A 22,283-nucleotide genomic window follows, 5' to 3' on the forward strand; every position below is an offset into this window, starting at 1 on the left:
AGGGAAGAACTTCATTTTCACCATTACAGATCAAAGCGCTCAACGCAATATTCCTTTATGGTCAGCTAGGTACAGAAGCAGGCCAGCTGCTAACACCTGCCACTTTTTGCCTGGTGTTTCATTCAGGAAAGCTCAGCAACTGCGCGCCAATAGAGAAGAGAAGATCCAATGGAATGTACCCTTGTAGCAGCAACATGCAAATGCACACGAACAAAAGCATATATACAGCAACGATTCCTCTGCTCCATGTGGAACGCCCGGGTGATTTCAACAGCAACGTCTCAGTTAAAAGCTGGCAGCCTATCCAAGAATAAAATCTATTCATATCTGTTGTGTATAGGAGGTATACCGTATACCACCTGTTCCTCTCCACTGGTAGTTTCTGCTAAGACAGCTTAAGTTCATGCTAAATGCTATCCGGGCAATCACCTACTTCTAAGGCTGTGTGGCATTACTTGAACAAGCATAGTTTGGCTTGGCGTCCCAAGAGGTAATCTTGTCTGCATTACTGGATGAATCTGCACAAAGTTCTCGTACTGAACATCGGAAAATGGCAGGTTGGCTAGCTTTAAGAGAGGAGGACCATTCCACGAGCACATTCCAAAGGGAACCGGATAGAGAGACCCTCTGCAAGAAAGGATTAGCTCCTCCGGAATAGTTCCCGTCCTCGGAGCATATCCGTTTCCTGGTGCCCTATATAAACAAGGTCAAGGCGCAAACCCATTCATCGGCGAGCGTCAAGGTTCAGAAACTTACAGGGAGAGGCTAGTAGGCATGTCAGCATGTGCTGAGCATGAATTACAGGGTATATCTCCTTTGGCACGGAGGCACGCAACCATCCGTAGGTATGTTAATGGATGGTGGCAAGCTGCTGGCTTGGAAGATGCAGCATAATAGCCGTGCGTGCCAAAGGAGAATTGCCCTGCGATTCACGGTTCTGTAATGTTTTTTTGTGTGATCTGACAGTTGATCGAGCTGTGTGTATAGATCCAATTAAGCACCAATATCAGATATTGGCTATGCAATGCGAGTACATCTGATCAGACTCTGTTCACTTCAGACAATTGTCGTGATCAGCTAGGTACCCAGTGAGGCATTTTATATCAGTAGTTGTGCATATGAATCTGCCAATAGTGACATGAAATTATTCAGACTACCTTGCAGGTGTCTTCATCCATTACAATGGATCAAAGAAGTTAAGCTATCCTTCTGGCCCCAACCGCTCAAGAAAACATTTGAATTCATCTTCAGGACATGTGAGTTTTCTCATTTTATCACAAAGAAAAATTAAAACTATTCCTTTCTCCTCAAAACAGAACATATATTTCAGGGACAGCACATTCAGCTGTACAGTAATATGTACTCTACCAGCCATGGTGCGTGGGGGGGATTATGTATATTTAAGGCCGTATGGATGGAGTACCCATTATGCTACTACTACATGAAAACGATGCGCTCCCAAACGTATTAGAAATCTGTAAGCCAATGCTTGTATATATGGAACATCATGGAGAAAATGACTGAAAAGCCAACTCACAGCATCATCTTACACTAACAAGAGGACGCATGCAATTCAAATTCCACTTGAGGTTAAAGCTGCCTCAGGTCATCAGGTGAATATACGCATAATCACATTTTTCATAATCTAACACTTGTCAATAATATAATTGTCTCCTTTAAAAAATTGAAAAGCACAGTCTAAAACATAGATGGATTAAGTCATGTTTCCAACATGAGGAACTAACGTTGATGATAATAAAAATTTGTAGACCAAAGCAAATAGAGTGAAACTAAGGGTATGGGCCACCGTAAAATAGCTCCAGACCCATCGGAAGGCTTTGCTTACATGTTCTTTATTTGAAGTCTACCAACCAACTTGGGAGGCAAGGTGCATATATATAATAACGATACGCGCACGCTTAGTGTCGTGTCCAAGAGTGCAGATTGTATGCACTTTTATGTCGTCAACATCGTGTGACTTAAGAACTCTCCATGCCCCGGCATCAGTAAGAAAAATCGAATTATGCTCTGGATGGATTCCGTGTACCATGCAGAACTTTCTGATTCCGAACATGCAGAGTGAAGAGTGAAGAGTGGAGGCTTGTCAAATGCAGAGTGCCATTGGAGAAGGCGCTTCTCGAATCGTCACGCACAATAGCCTTGCTACCCCACTCGCTCGATCTGCCTGCTTGTCAAATTGTAAATTAGACACCAAGCTACTTTGTCATTTGAGGACTGAATACGTGACAGGTGACTCCATACAGTCATCTAAATAGATGTACAGAACAATGTGTAGATGAAAGCAAATATATAGAGTAGCCATGTTTAGCTCAGAGAGAACAAAAAAATTGAGTAGAAGCAGGTCCATTGTGATAGCTACGGAGTAGAATACAAACCAAAAGGCTTGCTCACAGTTTACATATGCTTCAAAGACTAGCCAGCATTGTTCAAAGCTACAAGAGGTCTTTGTGAACAGGCAGATGAGAACGACAACAAGCTGAAGTTGACCTGTGACTTATTCCAAACTGCTATCTCAAAACAAGATGACATTGACTCCATTTCCAGCAACCAGTTCTTTCTCGCGTTGTAAATTTTTCTCTTGGTCCAGAGTTTCTGTAACTTTAATGTCCAGGTGGCAGCCAATCTGAGAAGCAAGGAACATAAGGGCATGCAGACACACTGTGGTCTCCAAGAGTCCAGATAAAACGCACCTTCTTCTCATCCATGTTGTATGACATGAGACTCTTTAGCTTGCCTGCAGTAAGGAAAATCAAACCATGCTCCGGAGTCCGGATGGATCGCATGCACATTGAAGTTGCAGGAGCCCCCAAAACTTCTAGGGAGTGTTCCAAACATCTGCCTTTCACTGACTTCATGCTTTAGGGTCCATTGTTGCCCAGCATAATCCTCAAGAACCCAGATTGACAGTCTCTCTTTGTTATTGTTGTTGATATATCGATTGCTTATGTGCACAGCATGCAACTGCCCTTGAGAGACTCCGATGAAATCGAAATCACGCGGAGTAGGGATTTCCCGCCACTTATTGGCATCTATGTCCACCGTGAGCAATGAAGAAGAATCAGGGCTTGTCAAATGCAGAGTGCCCTTGAAGAAGACAGAATTCCAACTTGCTACAGTACCATCGCCCCACTCAATCTGCCTGTACGTCCACGCTCCAGTTTCCGACGAGTAGATCTCCATTCCTGTCAAATGCAACTCGAAGTTTTCTTTGGCCTTCACGAGCACGAACACTCTGAAGTGTGAGGACACGGTGTAAGGAACATGGTCCATGATTTTGGTGATTGAGTGACAACATAATTAATGGGACTAATAAGTTTATGAGATTACATTTGTAGGAGTTTTAAGGTCCCATGAATATAATTCAAAATGTCCAAACTACCGTCAAAACGCAATGTTCAATCCATCGTCGAGACGCCATGTCCAATCCACCATTAAGATGTCAAGTCCAATCCGGCGTAGAGGTGCCAAAGCATAGTGAAAATCAGCTGCACCGGTTAAACCGATGCGACAAATTGGACAAAAGGTTGCAGAATCAGCTGCACCGGTTAAACCGACGCTATATTATCAGTGCATCCGATGGTTGCCGGATAGACCGACGGCCAAGCATCGGTGTAAGTTTGGACGCCAGATGGAATCAAGTGAAAACAGCCCTAAGGTACCGGTTTAACCGACGGGTCAGGAACAGGCATCAGTACAATCGACGTACTATTGTCCAGAGACGATGTCAAGTGCGCAGCAGCCAATCCTTCAGCACCAGAAGAACCGATGCCCCATCGGAGCAAGCGTCGGTGCAATGACATCAGCAGAAAAGGGTCAAGAGCAACGGCTACGTGAAGATCAAGTGACACCAGTTTAACCGACGCCCTAGCATGGGTTTAAACCGATGGTCCCTGGAAGTTGTTGCAACTGTGTCAGAGAAGCCAACGGCTTCTTCAGTGCTTAGTGTGACCGGAAGAACCGATGCCTTAGCACCGGAAGTTCCAATGCCTACGCAGAAAAGTGTCCAACGGCTTCAAACGGCTAGTTCAAGTTTGAGGTCTATATATATGGCTTCCCCCGGCCATTCGAAGCTGGCTGGAGTTCCTAGAAGTCTCATACACATCCAAGAACACCTCCAAGACATTCAAGTGCAAATAGATCAAATCCTTAAGCTTAGCACAAGCTTTGTGAGTGTTAGTGCTAGGATTAGTTCTTTAGAGAGTGTGAGAGCAAGGTGTTACATCTTGTGGCTGGTTCTAGAGTGAACCACACTTGTATTTCGGTGTGCCGGCCTCCTTGGAGTATTGGTGGCTCGCCGGCACGTCAACGACCCTTCGGCTTGGTGTGGAGCGGTGTCAACAACATTGTGCGGGGGATGGAGACCCCTCCTTCGTGGGCAAGCTTCCTTAGTGGAAAGCGGGATCAAGGTGATCGTGATTGTGTTCACGGAAGAGACTTAATTACCGGAAAGCGATACTCTTCGTGAGTGCTTCAACAACGTGGATGTAGGTGCGTCTTTGTGACAATCCGAACCACGGGATAAATCTTCGTGTCGAGAGTTTGCTTCCTCTCATCCCTCTTCTTTAAGCTTTCGCATTTCATATTGCAACTTGTGTGTTTTTATTTTCTTAGTGTAGTATCTTGCTAGGAGTGTCTATATGTTGCAAAACTCTTTTGGGATGAGGATTTCACACTAGAAGAATTATAGTTGCACATCTAGATAGATTGTTTTAGTTTAAGTTTTTGTGTGTTGGAGCCATAGGTTAAGATTTTAGAGTGCCTAATTTACCCCATGTCGCTGTTAGACTAGAGCACCCGATCACTTTCACACGGTTGGATCGAAGCCCAGACGGACGATGGGGAAATACAAGTCGCTTTTGTGCCCGGCAAATCAATCCACTCCTCCGTCACAGTTGCAGACAAAATAGCGGGATCCGACGTGCGGGCGCACATCCTCACGTTTGTACAGGAGGAGACCGTTGTAGGAGTCGATGATGCACGCGTCCCGGTGGCCGGCCGGCAGGAACGAGAAGGAGGGGTCGACCATGGGCGCGCCTCTCCCGACGAGTTGACGAAGTGGCGAACGTACGGAGAGGAGGGGCCGAGGGGCATGATGCGGAAGAAGAAGCCGGCCAGGGTCTGCGGGCACCAGCGGCGGACGGCGGGGTCGGAGCAGAGGGCCCGCCATGACCGCGAGACGAGCTTGAACCGGCAGAGCGAGCGGTAGGGCACCCGCGCGACGATCTCGGTGACGAGGTCGCCGGGCAGCCTGACCACGCGCGGCTCATTGCCGGAGCTGGACCTCACCTCCATCCCGCCGTCTCTCATCTTGGTGGCGGTGGCCGGTGGGGGGGTCCGATCTGCAGCACTGGTCGCCGCGGTGCTCCTGCGGGCACTAGGGGTAGCGAGAACGAAGGGGGATGGGAGGAAGCCGTGGAAATGGGCGCCGCCGAGCGCCGAGAGCCTGGCACCCTGCGCGGCCGCCGCAGCCAACAAGGCGGGGAGGAGGCCGGCCGCCGGGGCTGGCTCAGACGCCCGCGGGGAAGCGCTCGGCGATAGCTACCGCAGAGCCAACACCGAGGTAGGGAGGAGGCCGCCAGCGCCTGCGTGCGAGCCGCCGCCGCAAGGGACAGGGGGAGGAATGGGTGTACAGGCGGCGAAATGGAAATCGGGCCGCTTGCCGCGGTTTCGGGGCAGAAGATGAATTCGTGTGAAATTTTTTGGAGTTTTATTTTATTTTATATTATTTTTTTCGATTTATCAAAAATAAATGTTGTTATATTTTTTTGCAAATATGTCACCCTGCCGCCGGTTCGTTTGGCGGTAATTAGATACCGCCGGAAGAACCGGCGGTAGGTCGCGCCTGACAGCATCTCGCCGGATCAACCGGCGGTAGGAGGCCGGCCGGTGGGCCTTGGTGGGCCGGGCGCTTACCGCCGGATGCAACGGCGATATCTTGCACTTACCGCCGGCTCATCCGGCGGTAAGTACCTGCCGCCGTTTGGTCCGGCGGTAAGACCCCCCGTTAAATGCCCTCGGGGTTTCCCCGCGCCGCCGCCCGCCCGCTCTCCCCGCGCCGCCGCCACCCGCTCGCAATGTCCCGCGCCGCTGCCCATGCCGCTCGCACCCCCGCGCCGCTGCCCGCCCGCCGCGGCCCGTCCGCGCCGCAGCCCCCCGGCCGCAGCGCGGCGCCTGCGCCTGGCCCCCGCGCGCCGGGCTTTGGCCGGCCGGCGCTTGCCCTGGCCGCGCGCTCGCCACCTCGCGCCGCGCGACTACTCGTGTCAGGTATATTTTAAAATTTAGTTTTATTAATAATAATTGGTAGGTTAGTATTAGAAATATTAGTTATGTAGATATAGTTTTAGGTGTAGAAATAGTTTTAATAAATATTAGTGATTTACATATAATTGTTTTTAATATAAAATCGTAGTACATGAAATTGAAAATATTAGTTTACATACAAATATAATTGAAAATATTAATGAGTTCAAACAGACATATTAGTCTCATAAAAATATTATTAATTGATATTATATTACATAGAAAACGTACGAATATATGTCAGTAATAGAAATTGTAGAGAAATAATTAAGATAGATGTAAAAATAGCAGAAATATTTTTTAGCGTTGATTAAATTCTAAGGACGAGTAATTATTGTCGTAAATATTGGCAGGCATGTCAGATGATTTGTATTGTCAAGTTTTTTATGGGTCAGGAGAAGTTAGATATGGTCCTGAAGGGGTAGATTTGTCAGAGTTTAGCTCGATCACAAAAAAATACCCCGAGCTAGAGAGAGGACTTGGATTTCAATATCCAATTGGCTATTTAAAGCTTTCGGCCTTAGTCGAGATGAACATGAGATCTCTGTCATGGCAGTGGTCAGTCGAAGGGAACCAATATTTTGGGAGTTATTGCCGCTTGAAAGGACGCAAAATTGGACGAACCTTGTCAATATAAGTAGTAGCCGAGGCTTACCGCTTGTGTTGTTTGTGCAAGCATTCGAGAAGATAAGTACGGGAACTGAAGCGGGTGGAGATCATGAAGGGCAGGGAGATATAGTATCGGAAGAAACCGAAACGATGCATGAACCTCATGAAGAAGGTGGTGAACTCAAGATTTTAGAAGATGATAGACATGCTGCACACGAACCTCGTCAAGCAACTGGTCAGGCTGATGAAGGGGAAAACATTCCTGAGATAGTTGAAGAGTTTCAGAGGGAGGGTGAACAACAGCACAATGCAATGAATGATGACTCATCGGATGATGATGATGACGATGATGATTATCATGTCCCACACAACTGGTCTAGGTATGATTTTTCAAAATTAAGTGTAAATGAAGGTGAAGCGGTCCCTTGGGAGTACAGGCAAAATGAGGTATGCATCGGTTCGGTGTATGACAACAGTGACAATATGAAGGAAGCTATAAAATGTTGGTCAACTCTCTCTTTGCAAAGACAGTTCAAAGTTGTCAAGAGCAGTCCGAGAACATATGACGTGCGTTGTGTGAGAAGCGAATGTCCTTTCAGGGTGTATGCTTCTATGGGCAAGTGGCAGGATTTCTGGGAGGTCAAAAAAATTGTGGAGCACACATGCCTGCTTGAGCAATTAGAACCACAGCACCGCAACCTCAGTGCAGGTTTCATAGCTAACTACATGTACCCTTTGATCGTGGACAATCCTAGTTATGAACCTAAGTCAATCATTTGTACTGTTGAGGAGGAGTTTAAATATAAAATTAGCTACAACAAAGCTTACAGAGCGAAACAGAAAGCGCTGCAGATGAGGTGGGGGACGTATGAAGCTTCGTATCACAATATGCCGGCATTGCTGCACACTATATGTCTTAGAAATCCTGGTAGCTACTACGACTTGAAAACGTATCCATGTGCCCAGAAGCCTGGAAAGCAGGTACTCCAACGGTCGTTCTTGGCCTTGGGCGCTTGCATTGAGGCGTTTCCGCACTGCCGGCCAGTCATTTGTATAGATGGGACATTTTTGACAGGAAGGTATAAAGGCACAATCCTCACAGCTGTTGCAGCTGATGGTAACAGACAATTATTGCCTTTGGCAATTGCCTTTGTGGAGAAAGAATCAGGGGATACTTGGTATTGGTTTTTGCAGAGTGTGAAGCAGATGATTGTCAAAGATATAGAGAACGTGTGTTTGATTCATGATCGGCACAAGGGTATATTACAAGCAATCGATGACATACAGAATGGTTCTACTGAGCGTAGTAGGACTGCACTTTGGCCGGACCTAAAGAGTAGGTGGTGCATGAGGCATATGGGTGCAAACTTTCATAGCCAGTTCAAGAACAAAACCCTTATGAAGTTGTTCAAGTGGCTATGCAGCCAGAATCAGGAAAGGAAATTCAACTTCCTATGGAAAAAATAGGATGAGCTAACAAAAAAGCAAACGGCGGAGCTAGCGAAGAGATCTGTCAATACAGAGGAGGACGACCAGGTCTCACTTGAAGACGTGGGCTAGGACGATCCAAATGTTAGGCGCAAAAGGAGAAGGGCAATTAAGACATTCTCGGAGTGGATTGAGCACGAACCAAAAGAGAAATGGCTTTACTATTTGATGAAGGAGGTGCTAGGTACGGTTTAATGACTACGAACCTAGCCGAGGTATACAATTGGGTGCTGCGTGGTGTAAGATCATTGCCACTTGTTGGGATCGTGGAGTTCTTCTTGTATCGCACTTGCGAGTACTTTAGGGACTGTTACGCTGTGGCACAGAAAGATATGGTCGATAATCGCAAAGTTTATGGATATAAGGTTACGGAGTATATGGAGGCAGCTTTCAAAAAGGCCCGTTTACATCGGGTGACTCCAGTTGGCTCTATGGAACGTCGGTACGAGGTGATGTGTAGGGACAAAAGCTGAATGGGGGGCCGGCGTGAGAAGCAAGTGCAGGAGTGTGTTCTCTGACCTGATGCTTGTATTTACTCATGTCATAAGCCAAAGCTGTTGCACATGCCGTGCACACATGTCATTGCTGCCTGTTTTGAAGCTGGTGGACTACAGCCTCGTATGTATGTCTCAAATTACTTCATGAAGGAAACTATTTGGATGACTTGGAGGCACGAGATTTATGGGTTCCGCATCCTGGGAGACTTCATAACTGATCCTGAACATAATGTAACTTACATTCCGGATCCAGATCCAGAAATATTTCAAGGGGTGGGCCGACGCAAGAAGAAACACATTAGAAATAACATGGATCGATCGGAGGCTAGTCGAGACATCCGCCTCTGCTCGAAGTGCCATGAGACGGATCATAAGTACAAGGATTGTATGGCATTGAGATATGGTGGCTGCACAGATGGAGCGGGCCCATCAGAAGCAACTCCAAATCCGGCAACGCAGGCAACGGGTCGTCGTGGCCGCCGTCCGAACAACGAAGGCCTTATGTGATCGATGACGATTGTAAACTGTGTCATTCGATATTGAATCATGTTCGATGTTAAATTATGTAATATTAAGAACTAATATGTCGTAAACTGTTTTCGTCTTGCTGTACGAATATTTGTTGTAATGTGTGGAGCAAACGTATGTTCAACTTTGTTGCTGTAATTGGAAATTGAAGTTATATGATATGTAATTTGTTGTGTATCATTTATTAGTTTATTATGTTATGTTTTATTTAGTATTTTATTACATATTTGTTGTGTGTTTCATTAACGTTGTATTATGATGTAATTCCTATGGTTTACATTGTGACGATTACGCCGGTACCGTGTAGTGTTCCGGGCGATGGGATGTATCAGGGCAGTGTAATAATCACGAGTAGGTCGATGCAGTGACAGTACGACGAGTTTAAAGTGGTCGATGCGATGAGTAGGTTGATGCAATAATCCGTGTTTAAAGTGGTAGCAGTGAGCGCTGTGGAGCGTGCGAGTACTGATGGTACAAGCAGTGAGAGGTCCTGTTGTTGTTTAAAGTGGAATGAGTGCGCGCTGTGGAGCGTGCGAGTGCAGAACCGTGGACGACTGTGGAGCAGTAAGAGGTAATATCTGTGTTCAAAGTGCTTGGACGATGCAGGCAGCCCTGCGTGTATAAAAGAGCACCTTGTGGTTGCCGAGAGCACAGACTTGCAATTCAGGTTCCACTTTTTTTAATTAGCCCAAACAAACAGCTATGAGATCCTCATTCTCTCGGGCATCTTTCCGTCGGGAAATAGAGGCTAATTTAGGACCCTCTCCTAACGATCCCAATAGATGTATTACAGATTGCAAGGTATGGCCGAAAGGTGTAGAGCCACCCGATTGCTATTGCCAAATGCGTTGTGTTCCGAACATATCTCGTGATTACGAGACTTTTGGCCAGAGGTATTGGTGTTGCAAGAATATCGAGGAAGTCCAAAACAGAGGTGCAACATCACAGGTATAGATTAATTTGTAAATATGCTTTTGTTATTTTTATTAATTTTGAATCGTTTCTTGTTTGCAAAAGTACGCTGGTGATGACACGCATACTCATTGGTGTCATGTCCATGAGTGGATTGACACGTGGATCACTCATCGTGATCAGCAATATATGGAGTGGTTGAAGAAGGTGAATGAAGATTTACGCAAAGGCGAGCGTGCAAAAAGCAGACATGATTGATTGATGTTGTACTGCTCCGTCTGAATAAATAATGTAACATTTGTTCGAATTACCTAAGGCGTGTTAGGTTTAGTCTTGGACCTCGTTACCGTAGCTTGCAACAGGTCCTGACATGCCATGTCATGTGTTCTGTGCGTTGAATTGTGTGGACCACTATTTAATTTGTGTTCAATGTATGAACGGTGATTGTTTTGATTGTTTTTATTGTGTGTACTGGCCGATATATGCCCATGGAGTTGTCATCGCGTCGGTCTGAAAAGTTTATTTGTAGGGCAATGCTTCTGAAAAATCTAGTTGTAGCCAGTACAAAGTATACAATGCAGATTAATTTGACATTGAAATTACAAAAATAATTGCACTGACATGTACATGGAACACGCTAACGTCGTGTTCCATCTAGACCTAACATGCCTTAGGGAATATGAAATTCGAACATTACATGATAGTCATCTACTGAGTGCACCGAGGATACTTCCCCTACCTAATAGCCTCGGGCCCCGCCTCCTTCGCACGGCGGGCCCTCTCTCGCTTCCTGTCCCTATCAGCTTCACGCTCCTCCGCCTGCCGATGTTCCACATCTGCGAACCTCTTCTGGATCTCTTCTTTATCTTTCTTGCGCTTCTCCTCCATTTTTTTCTCTTGCAGCATTCGCTGCCACCTTTCCGCAGCCCACCTTGCTTCGCGCTCTACGTGTTCCTTAGCTTCGGTCGATTGCTCCGTGTCCAGCCACTGTATGAAATCACAAAGAGGTGGTGGACTCTATTTCCAAGCCGAGTTAGAATTAACTTACTGAACTCCGAAGGCGCAAACTAGATAGTGCGAGGTGATACTTTCGCTTTGTCCTTGCCGTATCGCTTTGGCGGATCTTACTCGTAGTTCTCACACATGAAGAACCTCCTACCGAAGTCATCGCCCAAAACTTTGGACTCCATCAGCTTGCACAACGAACCGCAGAAGCACATTGGAATCTGCACTCCTTGAGGCACAGGTTCTCTAATCTTGTTCCATTGAATGTAGGTAGAACCAGAGAAAGACATGGTGGTCGTGCGGGGATGGCTAGTGACTTCGTATGAGATGGCTATTGACTTCATATGAGATGGGGCGATGTTCTATTTATAGATGGAGCTATTTGGTCTATAGGCATGGTTCACGCATGTCTATCGCCATTTCAAACGGCGGTAGGTCCTCCTACATTTTTAATTATAGTGGGGGTGCAGAAGAATCTGATGCAAGGTGACAGGACATCGAAATCGTAATTGAAACTCATGAATATCTCATAAAAATATATTTTCACAGACTATTAGAGTTAAATCTAATTTGTATAAATTTTTTTTACCCTAACCTCCGCTATCTCTATTATTTTCTGAAATATCTCTAAACGTAAAGAAAATAATTACAGTTCAGACAACCTATAAAATAATTATACAATTAATTACAGCAGTGAGAGCATATAAAATAATTAAAAAAATTGTGGGAATACCTACCGCCGTTTCAAACGGCGGTAGGACACTGGCCGTCTACAGGACGGCTACAGCCGGCTATAGCCGCGCTGTAGCCCGGCGGTAGCACTTACCGCCGGTTCGTTTGGCGGTAAGGAGCTACTGCCGGATGAAACGGCAGTAAGTTCCATGGGCCGTGGGCCAAGGATCTTACCGCCGGATCATCCGGCGGTAACTCCTTACCGCCAAACGAACCGGCGGCAGGGTGACATTTTTGCAAAAAAAAATATAACGACATATATTTTTGATAAATCGAATAAGAAATAAAAAAATAAAAAAATTCACTTTTTTGGGCGGTCATCTGGGCCGTCGACCGCCTTACGCTCTGGCCTCTGGGCCACATGGAGTCAGTTCGGATCGACGAATTCTCCGGCTGGACTGGAGCAAAATACTTGGGTGTACTCCTGTATTTGTCAAAGAGAGCAGAGAGCGACTTGTAGCCTTGTAGGGCACCCGCGTGTGGATCTCAGCGATAGGTCATCGTCATCGGAAGGCCACGCCCAGCTTCTTGCTGGAAGTTCGCTTCATCTCTTTGTGGTGATGGATCCGAGCGGCTGAACTGCAACTCTGTAAGTGCTGAAGGATCCGAGCTGCGAATGGTTTGGGCAAACTTGCCCTCCAAGGATTTCATGGTCAGTGCTCAACCAGAGGATCCTCTGGGCTTCTGGGCCTTCGTTTATTTCGGAGCGCCTCTGGCAGCTGTGCGCCTTCTGCTAACGCCGGCAGATACACAGAATTAATTTACGGCAATGGCTTGGCTTCACATAAAAAAATAATTCTGGAACAATTATTTCTGGTGTTCCACGGAAAAGAATGGGCTATGATGTTTCTCTCATTCTCCTACATGCTACACACTAGCAGCACTATATACTAGTGCAGAATAGCACTAGCATCTACAATTTTCTGCTACAGCCACAGAGAGCAAGTAATGGATCACAACTAAGTTAGCTACGTGTAAATCCGGGGCAACCGCCCCCAACGTTTCATCTTGGAGATCTCACCGAAATGCACCTTCCGCACAAGGCAATCCTTGATAAAGCTCGTAATCTTCGTGTCCTGATCCTCAGTGCCGACAACTGCAGAAAAAACGACTCGGTTAGTCAGAGTGAAAAAGTGGAAAGCGTCGCCACAAACAGAATGGATACCATACTGCAGAGTACTATTCAAGGTTACCAACCAACAAGTCCCAAGCTACCCAGCATTTCTTTGTTACAACCATGTGATTTGTAACAATATTTCAGCATTTTATTATCCTGACACATGATTAATAATAACACCCAATTACTGTTTCTTTAAGAAAAGGGAAATAAAGAGAGAAAAGCTGGCCTAAGAATGCCATCAAAATCATTACCTTCCGTCTGGAAGTGCTTGAAGCTTTCCAACAAAGCAAACTGGTTCTAGGCTCCAATCTCCTGCAAACATATTATCATTCAAAAATACATCAAAAGCCATCTTCTGAGGATTGAAATCTATAATCTTGGACTTCCACATAATTTGCATGTAGACTACTGCTTGATCTAAGTTCCAAGGTTTCCAAAACAGAATACTGACTCTATATGATAGTATATCATGCAGCATGGTGCATCGATCAAAATTAGGCCTCATATGTCTGATAGCTTTTGACTTTGTGTGGTACTGTTAGTTGTTACAGATAGGAGAGAGTGAACTGTGCGATAGTATTGAGTTAGGCCCTTTGGGCAATATATAGAATACAAGAGAAGAGGCACCCAAACTCTAGACTACTAGTACATTTACCATTATACCCTTATATCCTTAACACCCCCTCTCAAATGCAACATGAATGCAATGACGTTGCATTTGGAGAGTGAACTAAGCCATAGACTAAAAAGAAACAAGAAAAAGATACATCCAAGTCTAAAATCTTGATATCGTCAAAGCGTGCAACTCTTGAACATGTCATGTAGATGAGCTCCTCCACAAGAGGGTATTGCCTTCACAAACCAGTACTTGAGCAAATACCTCGAGTCTTCACAAACCAGTACGTCGACTCCTCAAACACGAGCCTTGCTTTGGAGAATTGAACTTGACAATAACTTGAGATGTGTCAAACCAGCCAAACGGAGAGGAGAATCAGAGATCACTGCTGCAAGACGGCAAGCAGGAGGATGACATGATGATGACGACAAATAAACGGCCATTGATCATGATGTGGAACAAAACGGCTCCGAAAGGACCAAGAGGGCATTGTCGCACCAACAACGATGACAATGATTAGCTAATGGAAATAGCATTCTGTCACGTTCAGAGCCAACACCGTCGCCTCCGTCAACTTCCTCTCTCTTCTCCTTTGCTGAGGCGACAGGCAAGCGCGCTGCTCCACCCCGACCCCGCCGCCTCACCATTATGAGCCGACGAGCTCTTCACCGGCAGCATCCTCCTCTCGCTCCCCGCCCTGCCCCTGAAGGGAGTAGTCGAGGAGTGCAGTGGCGAGCACCGCGAGGGTGACGATGGCGGCGGCGCAGGCGAGCTCCAGGGCATAACCGAACGCCATGGTCAGGACCGGGCCCAGAGGTTGCCCTTGGCTGCTCCCACGGCGGCTCCCACGGTGGCGCGAAGCCCGGCGCCGCCGGAGGCGGAGCGGAAGGCGGCGACGGAGACGGCGATCTTGATGGTGGACCCGGCCACAACGGAGCTGAGGAGGCACCGCCGGCGGCGAGCAGGAGGCTCTGGAGGTCGTGCCGGAGCGCCCGGACGAGGTTCCGGTATGTGGCGGGTTCCGGGTCGGCGCCGCTGATGGCGTCCGCGTCGAGCAGCACGGCAGCGGCGAGCGGCTACACGGCGAGGGCGTTGCCGAGGAGCAGCGGTGCGGCGAGCTCGGCCGTGAGGGCAAGGAACGGCGCGAAGGGATTGGAGGACGGGCTTGGAGCAGGATGCGTCCAGGGAGGTCGGGGAGGAATACGCTGCCAGCGCAGCCACGGCGGCAGGCTGGGGAAGCGGCGCCGGAGCTGCGGCCTCGGGCTAGGCCGCCACGTCGACGGGGGCCGCAGCCGGGGCGCGGACTGGGATGGGCGGCGGCGGGGTGGTGAAGATGAGGCGGTCGAGGTCGGACGTCGGAGTCCGTGAACGGCGGGTCCGCGAGCTGCGGCCTTAGGCGGTCCACCACGTGCTCCGCCAGCTGTGCCACGAAGAGGTCGTCGACGAACACGTTGGACGAGCGCCCGTTGCCTTGCGCCTCGCCCTAGCCGACGTGCAGGTACGCCACAGGGCGTGCGGCGCCCAGCGCGATCTTGTGGCGGCGCTGCCACATGAGCGGCGAGCCGCGGGCGGCCGTCGCCTCCGTCGTGCTCGTGCAGGAGGCCATGCAGCGTGCGGGTGCGCGGGAAGTAGTCGTAGACCAGCAGCTTGTTGCCGCACCTGTCGTGGTAGAAGGCCCTGAGTGGCACGAGGTTGTGGTAGCGCGCGGGCGATGCGGCGCACGACGGCGCGCAGGAGGCAACACGGGGACAGGCCCGGCGAGAGCGTTGGCGTGGAGCGGTGCTGCAGCAGAGCTGGCGTGTGTCGGGGGCGGTGGACCACCCCCAGCGGAAGAAGCAGGAGCCGCGCAACGTGGGCACGTGCAGGCGGCCAGGAAACATCGAGACACAGGAGCTGCGCGGCACAGCCATGGTGAGGTCGGCAAGAAGGGAGGAGGGAGATGCGGTTCACGGCGTTGACGGAAAGCGTGACAGAATGCTAAATTAAGGTAACGTTCTTTCTTTCCATGCTATTTTATGGAGCGGCGAACTTTAGATGGTATTTTGCGGAAACAGCGATATTTCGATGCTATGAGACCAATTTTCTCTTAGCTAAATCGACAGGACTCAGCTAACCATAAAACAAAGAAGATGGCTTACTAACAACTTGAATATGTGGACACACACGGCATCGACGAAGGATATGTGAGCAATTGAACTTGGATTGACACTGACTTGGATGAATATAGCAGAAATATGACATTATACTATGGATAGAAGCAGCAGCAAGCAACGAGCAAAATAGAGCAGCAATGAACAGAGCAGCAGCAAAACAGGGCAGAGGCAGAGCAGCCGCAGCAAAACGGGCGGACGGTCCGCGACAGACGGACCGAGGTGCAAAGCAGAGCACCCCCTTTCCTCTCTGCACCAGCACCAGCACCAGCACCAGCAGAAAGTGGGCGACAGCAACCAACAAGCAAAGGGCCGGAGCAACGACGAGCAATCCGCGACGGGCGGCTGCAAAGGTCCTGGGCCTGCTCGGGCGGCGACAGTGGCGAACAGGGGCAGGCGCGAACAGGCGGAGGCACACGGGCAGCCACGGATGGAGGCCGCGACGGACGGCAGTGGAGGGGCCGCGACGGGCGGGGACGGCGCGGACGGAGAGGATGGCGGGGACGGACGCCGCAACGGGCCGCGACGGGCGGTGACGGGCGGATCCGCGACGACGGCAGCTGGACAGGCGGCCGGCGGCTTCGCAACGGGCGGATCCGCGACAGCAGAGGCCGCCGCGACGGCCAGACGGGCAGGTGGCCGCGGCAGCGTCTGCAACGCGCGGACGGCCGCGCAGACGACGCGAGGATGAAGACAGCCGGCGGAGGAGGCGGGGATGACCGGATCCGCGAGGCTGGATGGCAGCGGGATGGCGGGGACGGCCGGATCCTCGACAGGCGGACGGGCGGCGATGGATCCATGACGGGTAGGGGCTGCTGCTCCCCTCCCGCGAGCGGATCGACGACGGGACGAACGGCGATGGAGATCTACGACGAAATCTTGCTGCTGCTGCTGCTACGACGCAGCTACTAAAAAAAAGAAATGGGTTTGGGGCTTCTGGAGGAGAGGCCGCCCCCAGGAGTAGACGAAGCTCCCAGGGGCAGCGCAGCGGCGACGGAGGGTGGCGGACGGATTCAAGAAACCTGGAGCTCTGTTACCATGTTACAGATAGGAGAGAGTGAACTGTGCGATAGTATTGAGTTAGGCCCTTTGGGCAATATATAGAATACAAGAGAAGAGGCACCCAAACCCTAGACTACTAGTACATTTACCATTATACCCTTATATCCTTAACATTAGTGACCATTTTCATCTTAAGTATTCAATGATTGCAAGTACTAGACAACATTCCCAAGTGCCGGGCAGGCACGTTTACCTATTCTTCTGCAAGTTGCTCAACTAGTATAGAATTGAACTGATACAAATTAGTTGCAGCATGGAATTACTTACAAATTATCTTGTTCTAGCTTTTCTGCAATCGATATAGCTTTGTGTCTAGACCAGCCACTTTGTTGAGAACAAGCTTCTGCCTGGTTAATAACATGAGCAAGGGATACCTTGCCTCTTACAATGTTCTTTTGCTGACCATGTTCATTATTCACATTTTTTCCTCCTTGAGAAACTTCTTGGTTCTGTGATGACAAACATTCTCCCCAGGCGCCCTCTTGTCTTTTGATTGACATAACAATGCTGTTATCTGGTTCAGCCTGCCAACCAATTTGAGATCCAACTTCAATAATTTCGCCTTCAGTCAATATGTGTGGATCGGATTGCATCCAGCGTGTCTGATTTGAGCTGCTGCCCTGGACCACATTGTCTTTTTGAAGCCTCCTAATTAAATTCTCGCCTCCAGAAGAAACTGAACTATGTTTAGTGAAAGACCTCTTCAATACCATATTTGAGCCATCCTCAGGGTAGGGAGAAATAACTGGAGCATGACCTGCTATCAGATCATCCTTTGATTCGTATCGGATTTCAAGAATTATAGCAGAAGAAAGAACAGATTCAAATGCCTGCAGAATCTGGCCCCTATACTTCTCGGCTTTGGACTTATTTACACGAGAGCTGAATATTAATTGGACAGTTGGAGCTGCATGGCCAAAAGAATCAAATGTCAGCAAGACATCTTAGAAATGTTACAGTTATAGAAGTACTTTGTGGAGTGGATCTGACCTGTGCCTAGGCTGACGGAAATCAGTCGACCCTCTCTAGCCAGCAATTTTCTTAATGAGTCTGACTGAACATTATCTAGCACAGCCTGCCAAATCATTTCACTGTCAGTTTTGCTGTACCTAGATCCTCCATTCACTCTAGTAGCTCCCGTTGACAACATATGGCTGTCTGGAGTATGTTCCCCAGGTCTCCTTCCAGCATGGTAATTGCTTGCCATATTGTTGCTGGAACCAGCCACTAGATTAACATCTCTATACTGTTGATTTCCAAAATCAGATGCTCTTGGTAAGCCATGGGTACCAGCATATATCTCACTATGATCCATAGCAGAGTTCCTTGCTATGTCTCCCTCTGGGCGGGTAAGCAGCCCCCGATTAATACTTGTACTTGGGGATGAACTTGGCAATATATACTGTTTATCAGGAGCAAGTTGAAGCAGAGCAGCTGTAAGCCAGGTCATCTTGTCATTAGAGACCCTCAACTGTTTTTCTGCTTCAGAGAGTGTTTTCAAGGCCTGGCGTAGCTTTTCCATATCATCCTTTGATACTGAAATCAGTATATAGTTTTTTTTCACAAACGTGATGTGTTCAATATGAATATTTGCAGTAACAGGACTGATTGTAAGAGAGGAAACGCTTGATAGACATAAGTAGTGTAGTATGCTACTAACACTGTATTTTGTTGTAACGAAGAGATATGAATACATGACTAATAGGTAAATCAGGGAAAATAATCCATCAGTACTAGAACACACTAGAGTATGAATTTGGTAATAAGAAAGGGAAATGCTGCTTACAGGTTGGACGTTTGAAGAATTTTCTTCGCACTCTTTCTCGAGTGAATGCATAGGTGCCAGAAAGGATGTCAGTGATTATTGTAGCAAGTTGAGACATCAGGGCCAATGGCTCAACACCTGTTTCGGTGATATCTCGCAAGGTTTTCACTGTGTTCACTGTGTCAGCAGATAATGCCAAATCAAGCAAGTCAACCAACTTCTCATCAGAAACCAAGCCAACCTGTGGACATGGGAATGATGTGTTGTTTTGTCAGGTAATTTCAAATGAAGAATTCAATATGGTAGTAGAATTAGTCGCATAGGTGTCAAATGCTATACTTTGAAGCCACTATATTCTTTAGGAAAAAGTAATGCAAAAGAGGAGTCTGGCCATTTAAAACTAACATCACAGTTCTTTGATGCTACAGATATTTAGCAAAGAAGAAATAAAATTGAGGGAACAAAGAAGCAAAGAAGAAGAAAAAGTTGAGGGATCAAATAAGAAATTTTGATGATGGTTGTTGGACAACTTACAAGTTCTTGAACAAGCGACATCGAAATTCTCTGTCCAAGCAAACTCAACTGATCCAGAGTCATCTCTGCATCCCTCAGTGACCCATCTGACCGGGAAGCAATAAGTTTCAATGCATCTCTATCAACATCCAGACCTTCAGTAGTAGAAATCCACTGCAAAGTGTTGATAATGTCACACTCCTTCAGCTTGGGGAAAAAGAACTTTTGGCACCTTGACACAATTATATGAGGGAGATCGAGATTGGGGCTGATGAGAATAAAAACTACACGCCGTGGGGCACGTTCGACGACCTTGGATATGACACTCCATGTATCAGGCGGCAATGTGTTGCAATCATCAATTATAAACACCCTGTGCTGGGATGGCATGGGCGAAAGCATCACATTATCAAGGATATCCACAATGCTATCCAGATCAATGTTACCCACGGGTCCAATCTCCAACAAACTTCTACTCTTGCCCAGATTGTGTGCAATACAAGAGGCACATGAGTCACAGGGCCTCGGGTGCTCAGCAGAATGGCAATTCAAGGCCTTTGCGAATACCCTGGCACACGAGGTCTTGCCTGTGCCATGTGGTCCGTAGAAAACATACACCAGTCCAATCTTTTTCTTCAGAATGGCATTGGACAGCGCCTGCACCACCAAGCTCTGCCCAACGACGTCCTTGAAAGTCCTTGGAGCATACTTCTGTGTCAAGCTCCGGTGCCGACCACGGTGCGAGCTCCGTGACCTCTGCCCTGACCGTGCCTCGGACGCAAGGTCAGAATCCAGCTCGCTACTCTTGGAGAAGATCCCGAGCTCCCCAGAGAAGCTACTAGAAATGCCACCGACGCCATTGCGCACGCCGTCGACGAGCAGGGGCAGAGAGTCCGAATCTGAACTCGTCGAGGACGTCATCAGCCTCGCGGTAACCGGGAAATGCGGGTGCGAACGCGACCCATTCATATTACCGCACGAGGCCGCGGAGGTGGCGGCTTGGGACCTCCGCGCCCCCGACGCCGACTTGGGGTCGGAGAGGCCGCACGAGAGGCTGCGGCCGGCCATGTCGAGGATGGACTTGCCGCGGTGGTGGATGCGCGACCAGTTCCACGGAATGCCGCACACGTTGCGCGACTCCTGCGACACCTGCTGCTGCATGAGCTCGTCGCCGCCGCCGTCGCCGTCCGCTCCGCTGGCGCCGAAGAGGTACCTGTTGCCGCAGACGGCCTCCTGGGAGCTGGAGTTGGCGGAGACGCGCGGCGCGGCGGCGGGGCGGTCCAGAGCGGCGGCGGCGGGGACGGCGCGCCGGCCGGCCCCGCGCCTGAAGCGGCGGCGGGGCCGGCGGGCGGGCTTGGGGTGCTGGTTCTCCGCGAGCTGGTCGAGGAGCGTCTTGAGCGCGCCGCGGCGGGAGTGGTCGGCGGCGTCGGGGTCGGCGGCGACCCTGCTGCCGTTGTTGTTGTTGTTGGACGCGGAGTCGACGGAGCGGCGGGTGCAGGGGTCCCGCAGCGAGCGCGAGCGCTGCAAGGCCAGGAGGTCCCGCATCAGCGAGGCCGACGCCGACGCGGAGGACCCCGTCGGGCTGCGCCTCCGCCCGGACGCGCCGTGCGCGTGGTGGTGGCGCAGGTGGATGCAGCTGGTCAGGTGCGCGTGGCCGCGGAGGTGGTCTCCTCCGCCGCCGCCGCTCCCCGCCGCCACCGGCGCCGTCGCCCGGTCGGGCGGTGCCGGCGCCGGCATTGCGCGGATTCGAACTATCCCCCCGCCTCTCTCTCTCTCTCTCTCTCTCTCTCTCTCTCCGGCTAGACCATTTCGGGGCTACAGGCCACTGACGGCGGACTGGAGTGGAGAGTGGCGTAGCGTTGGACGGCGAGGGCGAGATGGGGATGGTGGTGGCCAAGTTGAAGGGGAGGTGGGCGCGGCCTCCCTCTCCTTCGGGGCGGGTGCGGGACTGGCTGTGCGTAGGGGTGGTAATGGCCATGGCCTTAATGGCCTCTTCACAGTTCAATAAAGCCCTTAAAATTTTTAGTTCAAAAATATATATGTTTAGAGCCCAGTCTTTTTAGAGTCCGATCCTTAGATTTTCTAGTTCAAAATGTTGTTCCCTTTACCACCCTTAGCTGTGCGCCTGCGACGTCGCGTCCGCGGCGTAGGCGTAGAGTAGGGAACAGCAGGGCGCGGCTGCCCGGCTGCCACGGCCGATCTGTGGATTTCAGGATTCCGTTCGGCGGCTCGGCCGTTGCCCACTTGCCCGCACGTAGCACTGGTGGCTCGGCCGTTGCCCACTCGCGGTCGCAGCCAGGGTTAAAAAAACCGCTGGGAACCGGACCGGTTACCGCGGTTACCGGTCTAACCGGCCCGGACCGGTTCCGGTTCCGGCCGGTTCAAACCGGGCCCAAATTCAAATTTTAAATTTGAATTCTAAAAAATGGAAAAATCCCCAAAAAATCTTAAAAATATTTCAAGTTGTGACGAATTTAATGATGTCAAATTTTTTCAAATATTCGTTCATTTAGTATACTTTGCGAGCATTTGAAGTTAAACAAAAAAAACGTGCATACAAAAGTATACAAATACAATGTAAAAGTAGTACAAAAAAGGGTTGGAGGGTTCATTTAGGCTAAAACATGTTATACAAACATTCATTTAGTATACTTTGCGGATATTTGAATTTAAACAAAAAAAGAAAAAAAATTGAATTTAGCGGGTTACCAGTCAAACCGACCGGTTACCAGTCAAACCGACCGGTAACCGGTCAAACCGGACCGGTAAACCGGTCTAACCGGCCGGTTAGCCGTTCGAAACCGGTATAACTGCGGGTTTTGAATTCAAATTTGAGTTTGACCGGTTTTTACCGGTAACCGGTCAAACCGGACCGGTTAGCCGGAACCGGACGCCGGCGGTTCGGTCCGGTCGGTCGGATAAAAAAACCCTGGTCGCAGCCCGGCATTGGCAGAGGCTAGAAACT

The 22,283-nt window shown here is 49.2% G+C and overlaps 2 protein-coding genes and 1 long non-coding RNA gene across 6 annotated transcripts; 1 reads left to right on the forward strand and 2 right to left on the reverse strand.

The window, feature by feature from the left end:
• The first annotated feature begins 350 nt into the window (after positions 1 to 350).
• On the forward strand, positions 351 to 3,347 carry LOC120698035. Of its 3 annotated transcripts, XR_005684671.1 has the most exons (4): positions 351 to 490; positions 558 to 1,081; positions 1,153 to 1,256; positions 1,331 to 3,347. It is a non-coding gene; the product is annotated as an uncharacterized LOC120698035 (long non-coding RNA). The 3 variants fall into 3 exon arrangements; XR_005684670.1 differs by having other exon boundaries at positions 1,153 to 3,347; XR_005684672.1 differs by having other exon boundaries at positions 1,165 to 3,347.
• Positions 3,348 to 4,806: 1,459 nt separating this feature from the next.
• Positions 4,807 to 5,313, reverse strand: LOC120700671. The gene has a single exon (XM_039984918.1). The coding sequence runs from the start codon at positions 5,311 to 5,313 to the stop codon at positions 4,807 to 4,809; it is 507 nt and encodes a 168-aa protein (XP_039840852.1).
• A 7,539-nt stretch (positions 5,314 to 12,852) lies between these two features.
• LOC120698036 (protein STICHEL-like 4) lies at positions 12,853 to 21,149 on the reverse strand. Of its 2 annotated transcripts, XM_039981482.1 has the most exons (7): positions 19,340 to 21,113; positions 18,827 to 19,046; positions 18,031 to 18,576; positions 17,308 to 17,947; positions 13,464 to 13,524; positions 13,290 to 13,365; positions 12,853 to 13,188 (listed from the first exon to the last, which is right to left on the reverse strand). In XM_039981482.1, exons 1-7 carry the CDS (start codon positions 21,053 to 21,055, stop codon positions 13,061 to 13,063), a joined length of 3,387 nt encoding a protein of 1,128 aa, XP_039837416.1. In that variant the 5' UTR covers positions 21,056 to 21,113; the 3' UTR covers positions 12,853 to 13,060. The 2 variants fall into 2 exon arrangements, with proteins under 2 accessions (XP_039837416.1, XP_039837417.1); XM_039981483.1 differs by lacking the exon at positions 13,290 to 13,365 and having other exon boundaries at positions 12,878 to 13,188; positions 19,340 to 21,149.
• Positions 21,150 to 22,283: the final 1,134 nt, after the last annotated feature.

The sequence above is a fragment of the Panicum virgatum genome, chromosome 3K (assembly GCF_016808335.1).
Source record: "Panicum virgatum strain AP13 chromosome 3K, P.virgatum_v5, whole genome shotgun sequence".
Lineage (NCBI taxonomy): Eukaryota > Viridiplantae > Streptophyta > Magnoliopsida > Poales > Poaceae > Panicum > Panicum virgatum.

Excerpts from the sequence above, each read along its gene's own strand:
- LOC120698036 (XM_039981482.1), bottom strand. The coding sequence starts at position 21,055 with ATGCCGGCGCCGGCACCGCCCGACCGGGCGACGGCGCCGGTGGCGGCG. Across the intron at positions 13,525-17,307 it reads AAGCTAGAACAAGATAATTT|GAGATTGGAGCCTAGAACCA; the intron begins GTAAGTAATTCC and ends ATATGTTTGCAG. Across the intron at positions 13,189-13,289 it reads GGGTAGCTTGGGACTTGTTG|TTGTCGGCACTGAGGATCAG; the intron begins GTTGGTAACCTT and ends TTTTTTCTGCAG.
- LOC120700671 (XM_039984918.1), bottom strand. The coding sequence starts at position 5,313 with ATGGAGGTGAGGTCCAGCTCCGGCAATGAGCCGCGCGTGGTCAGGCTG.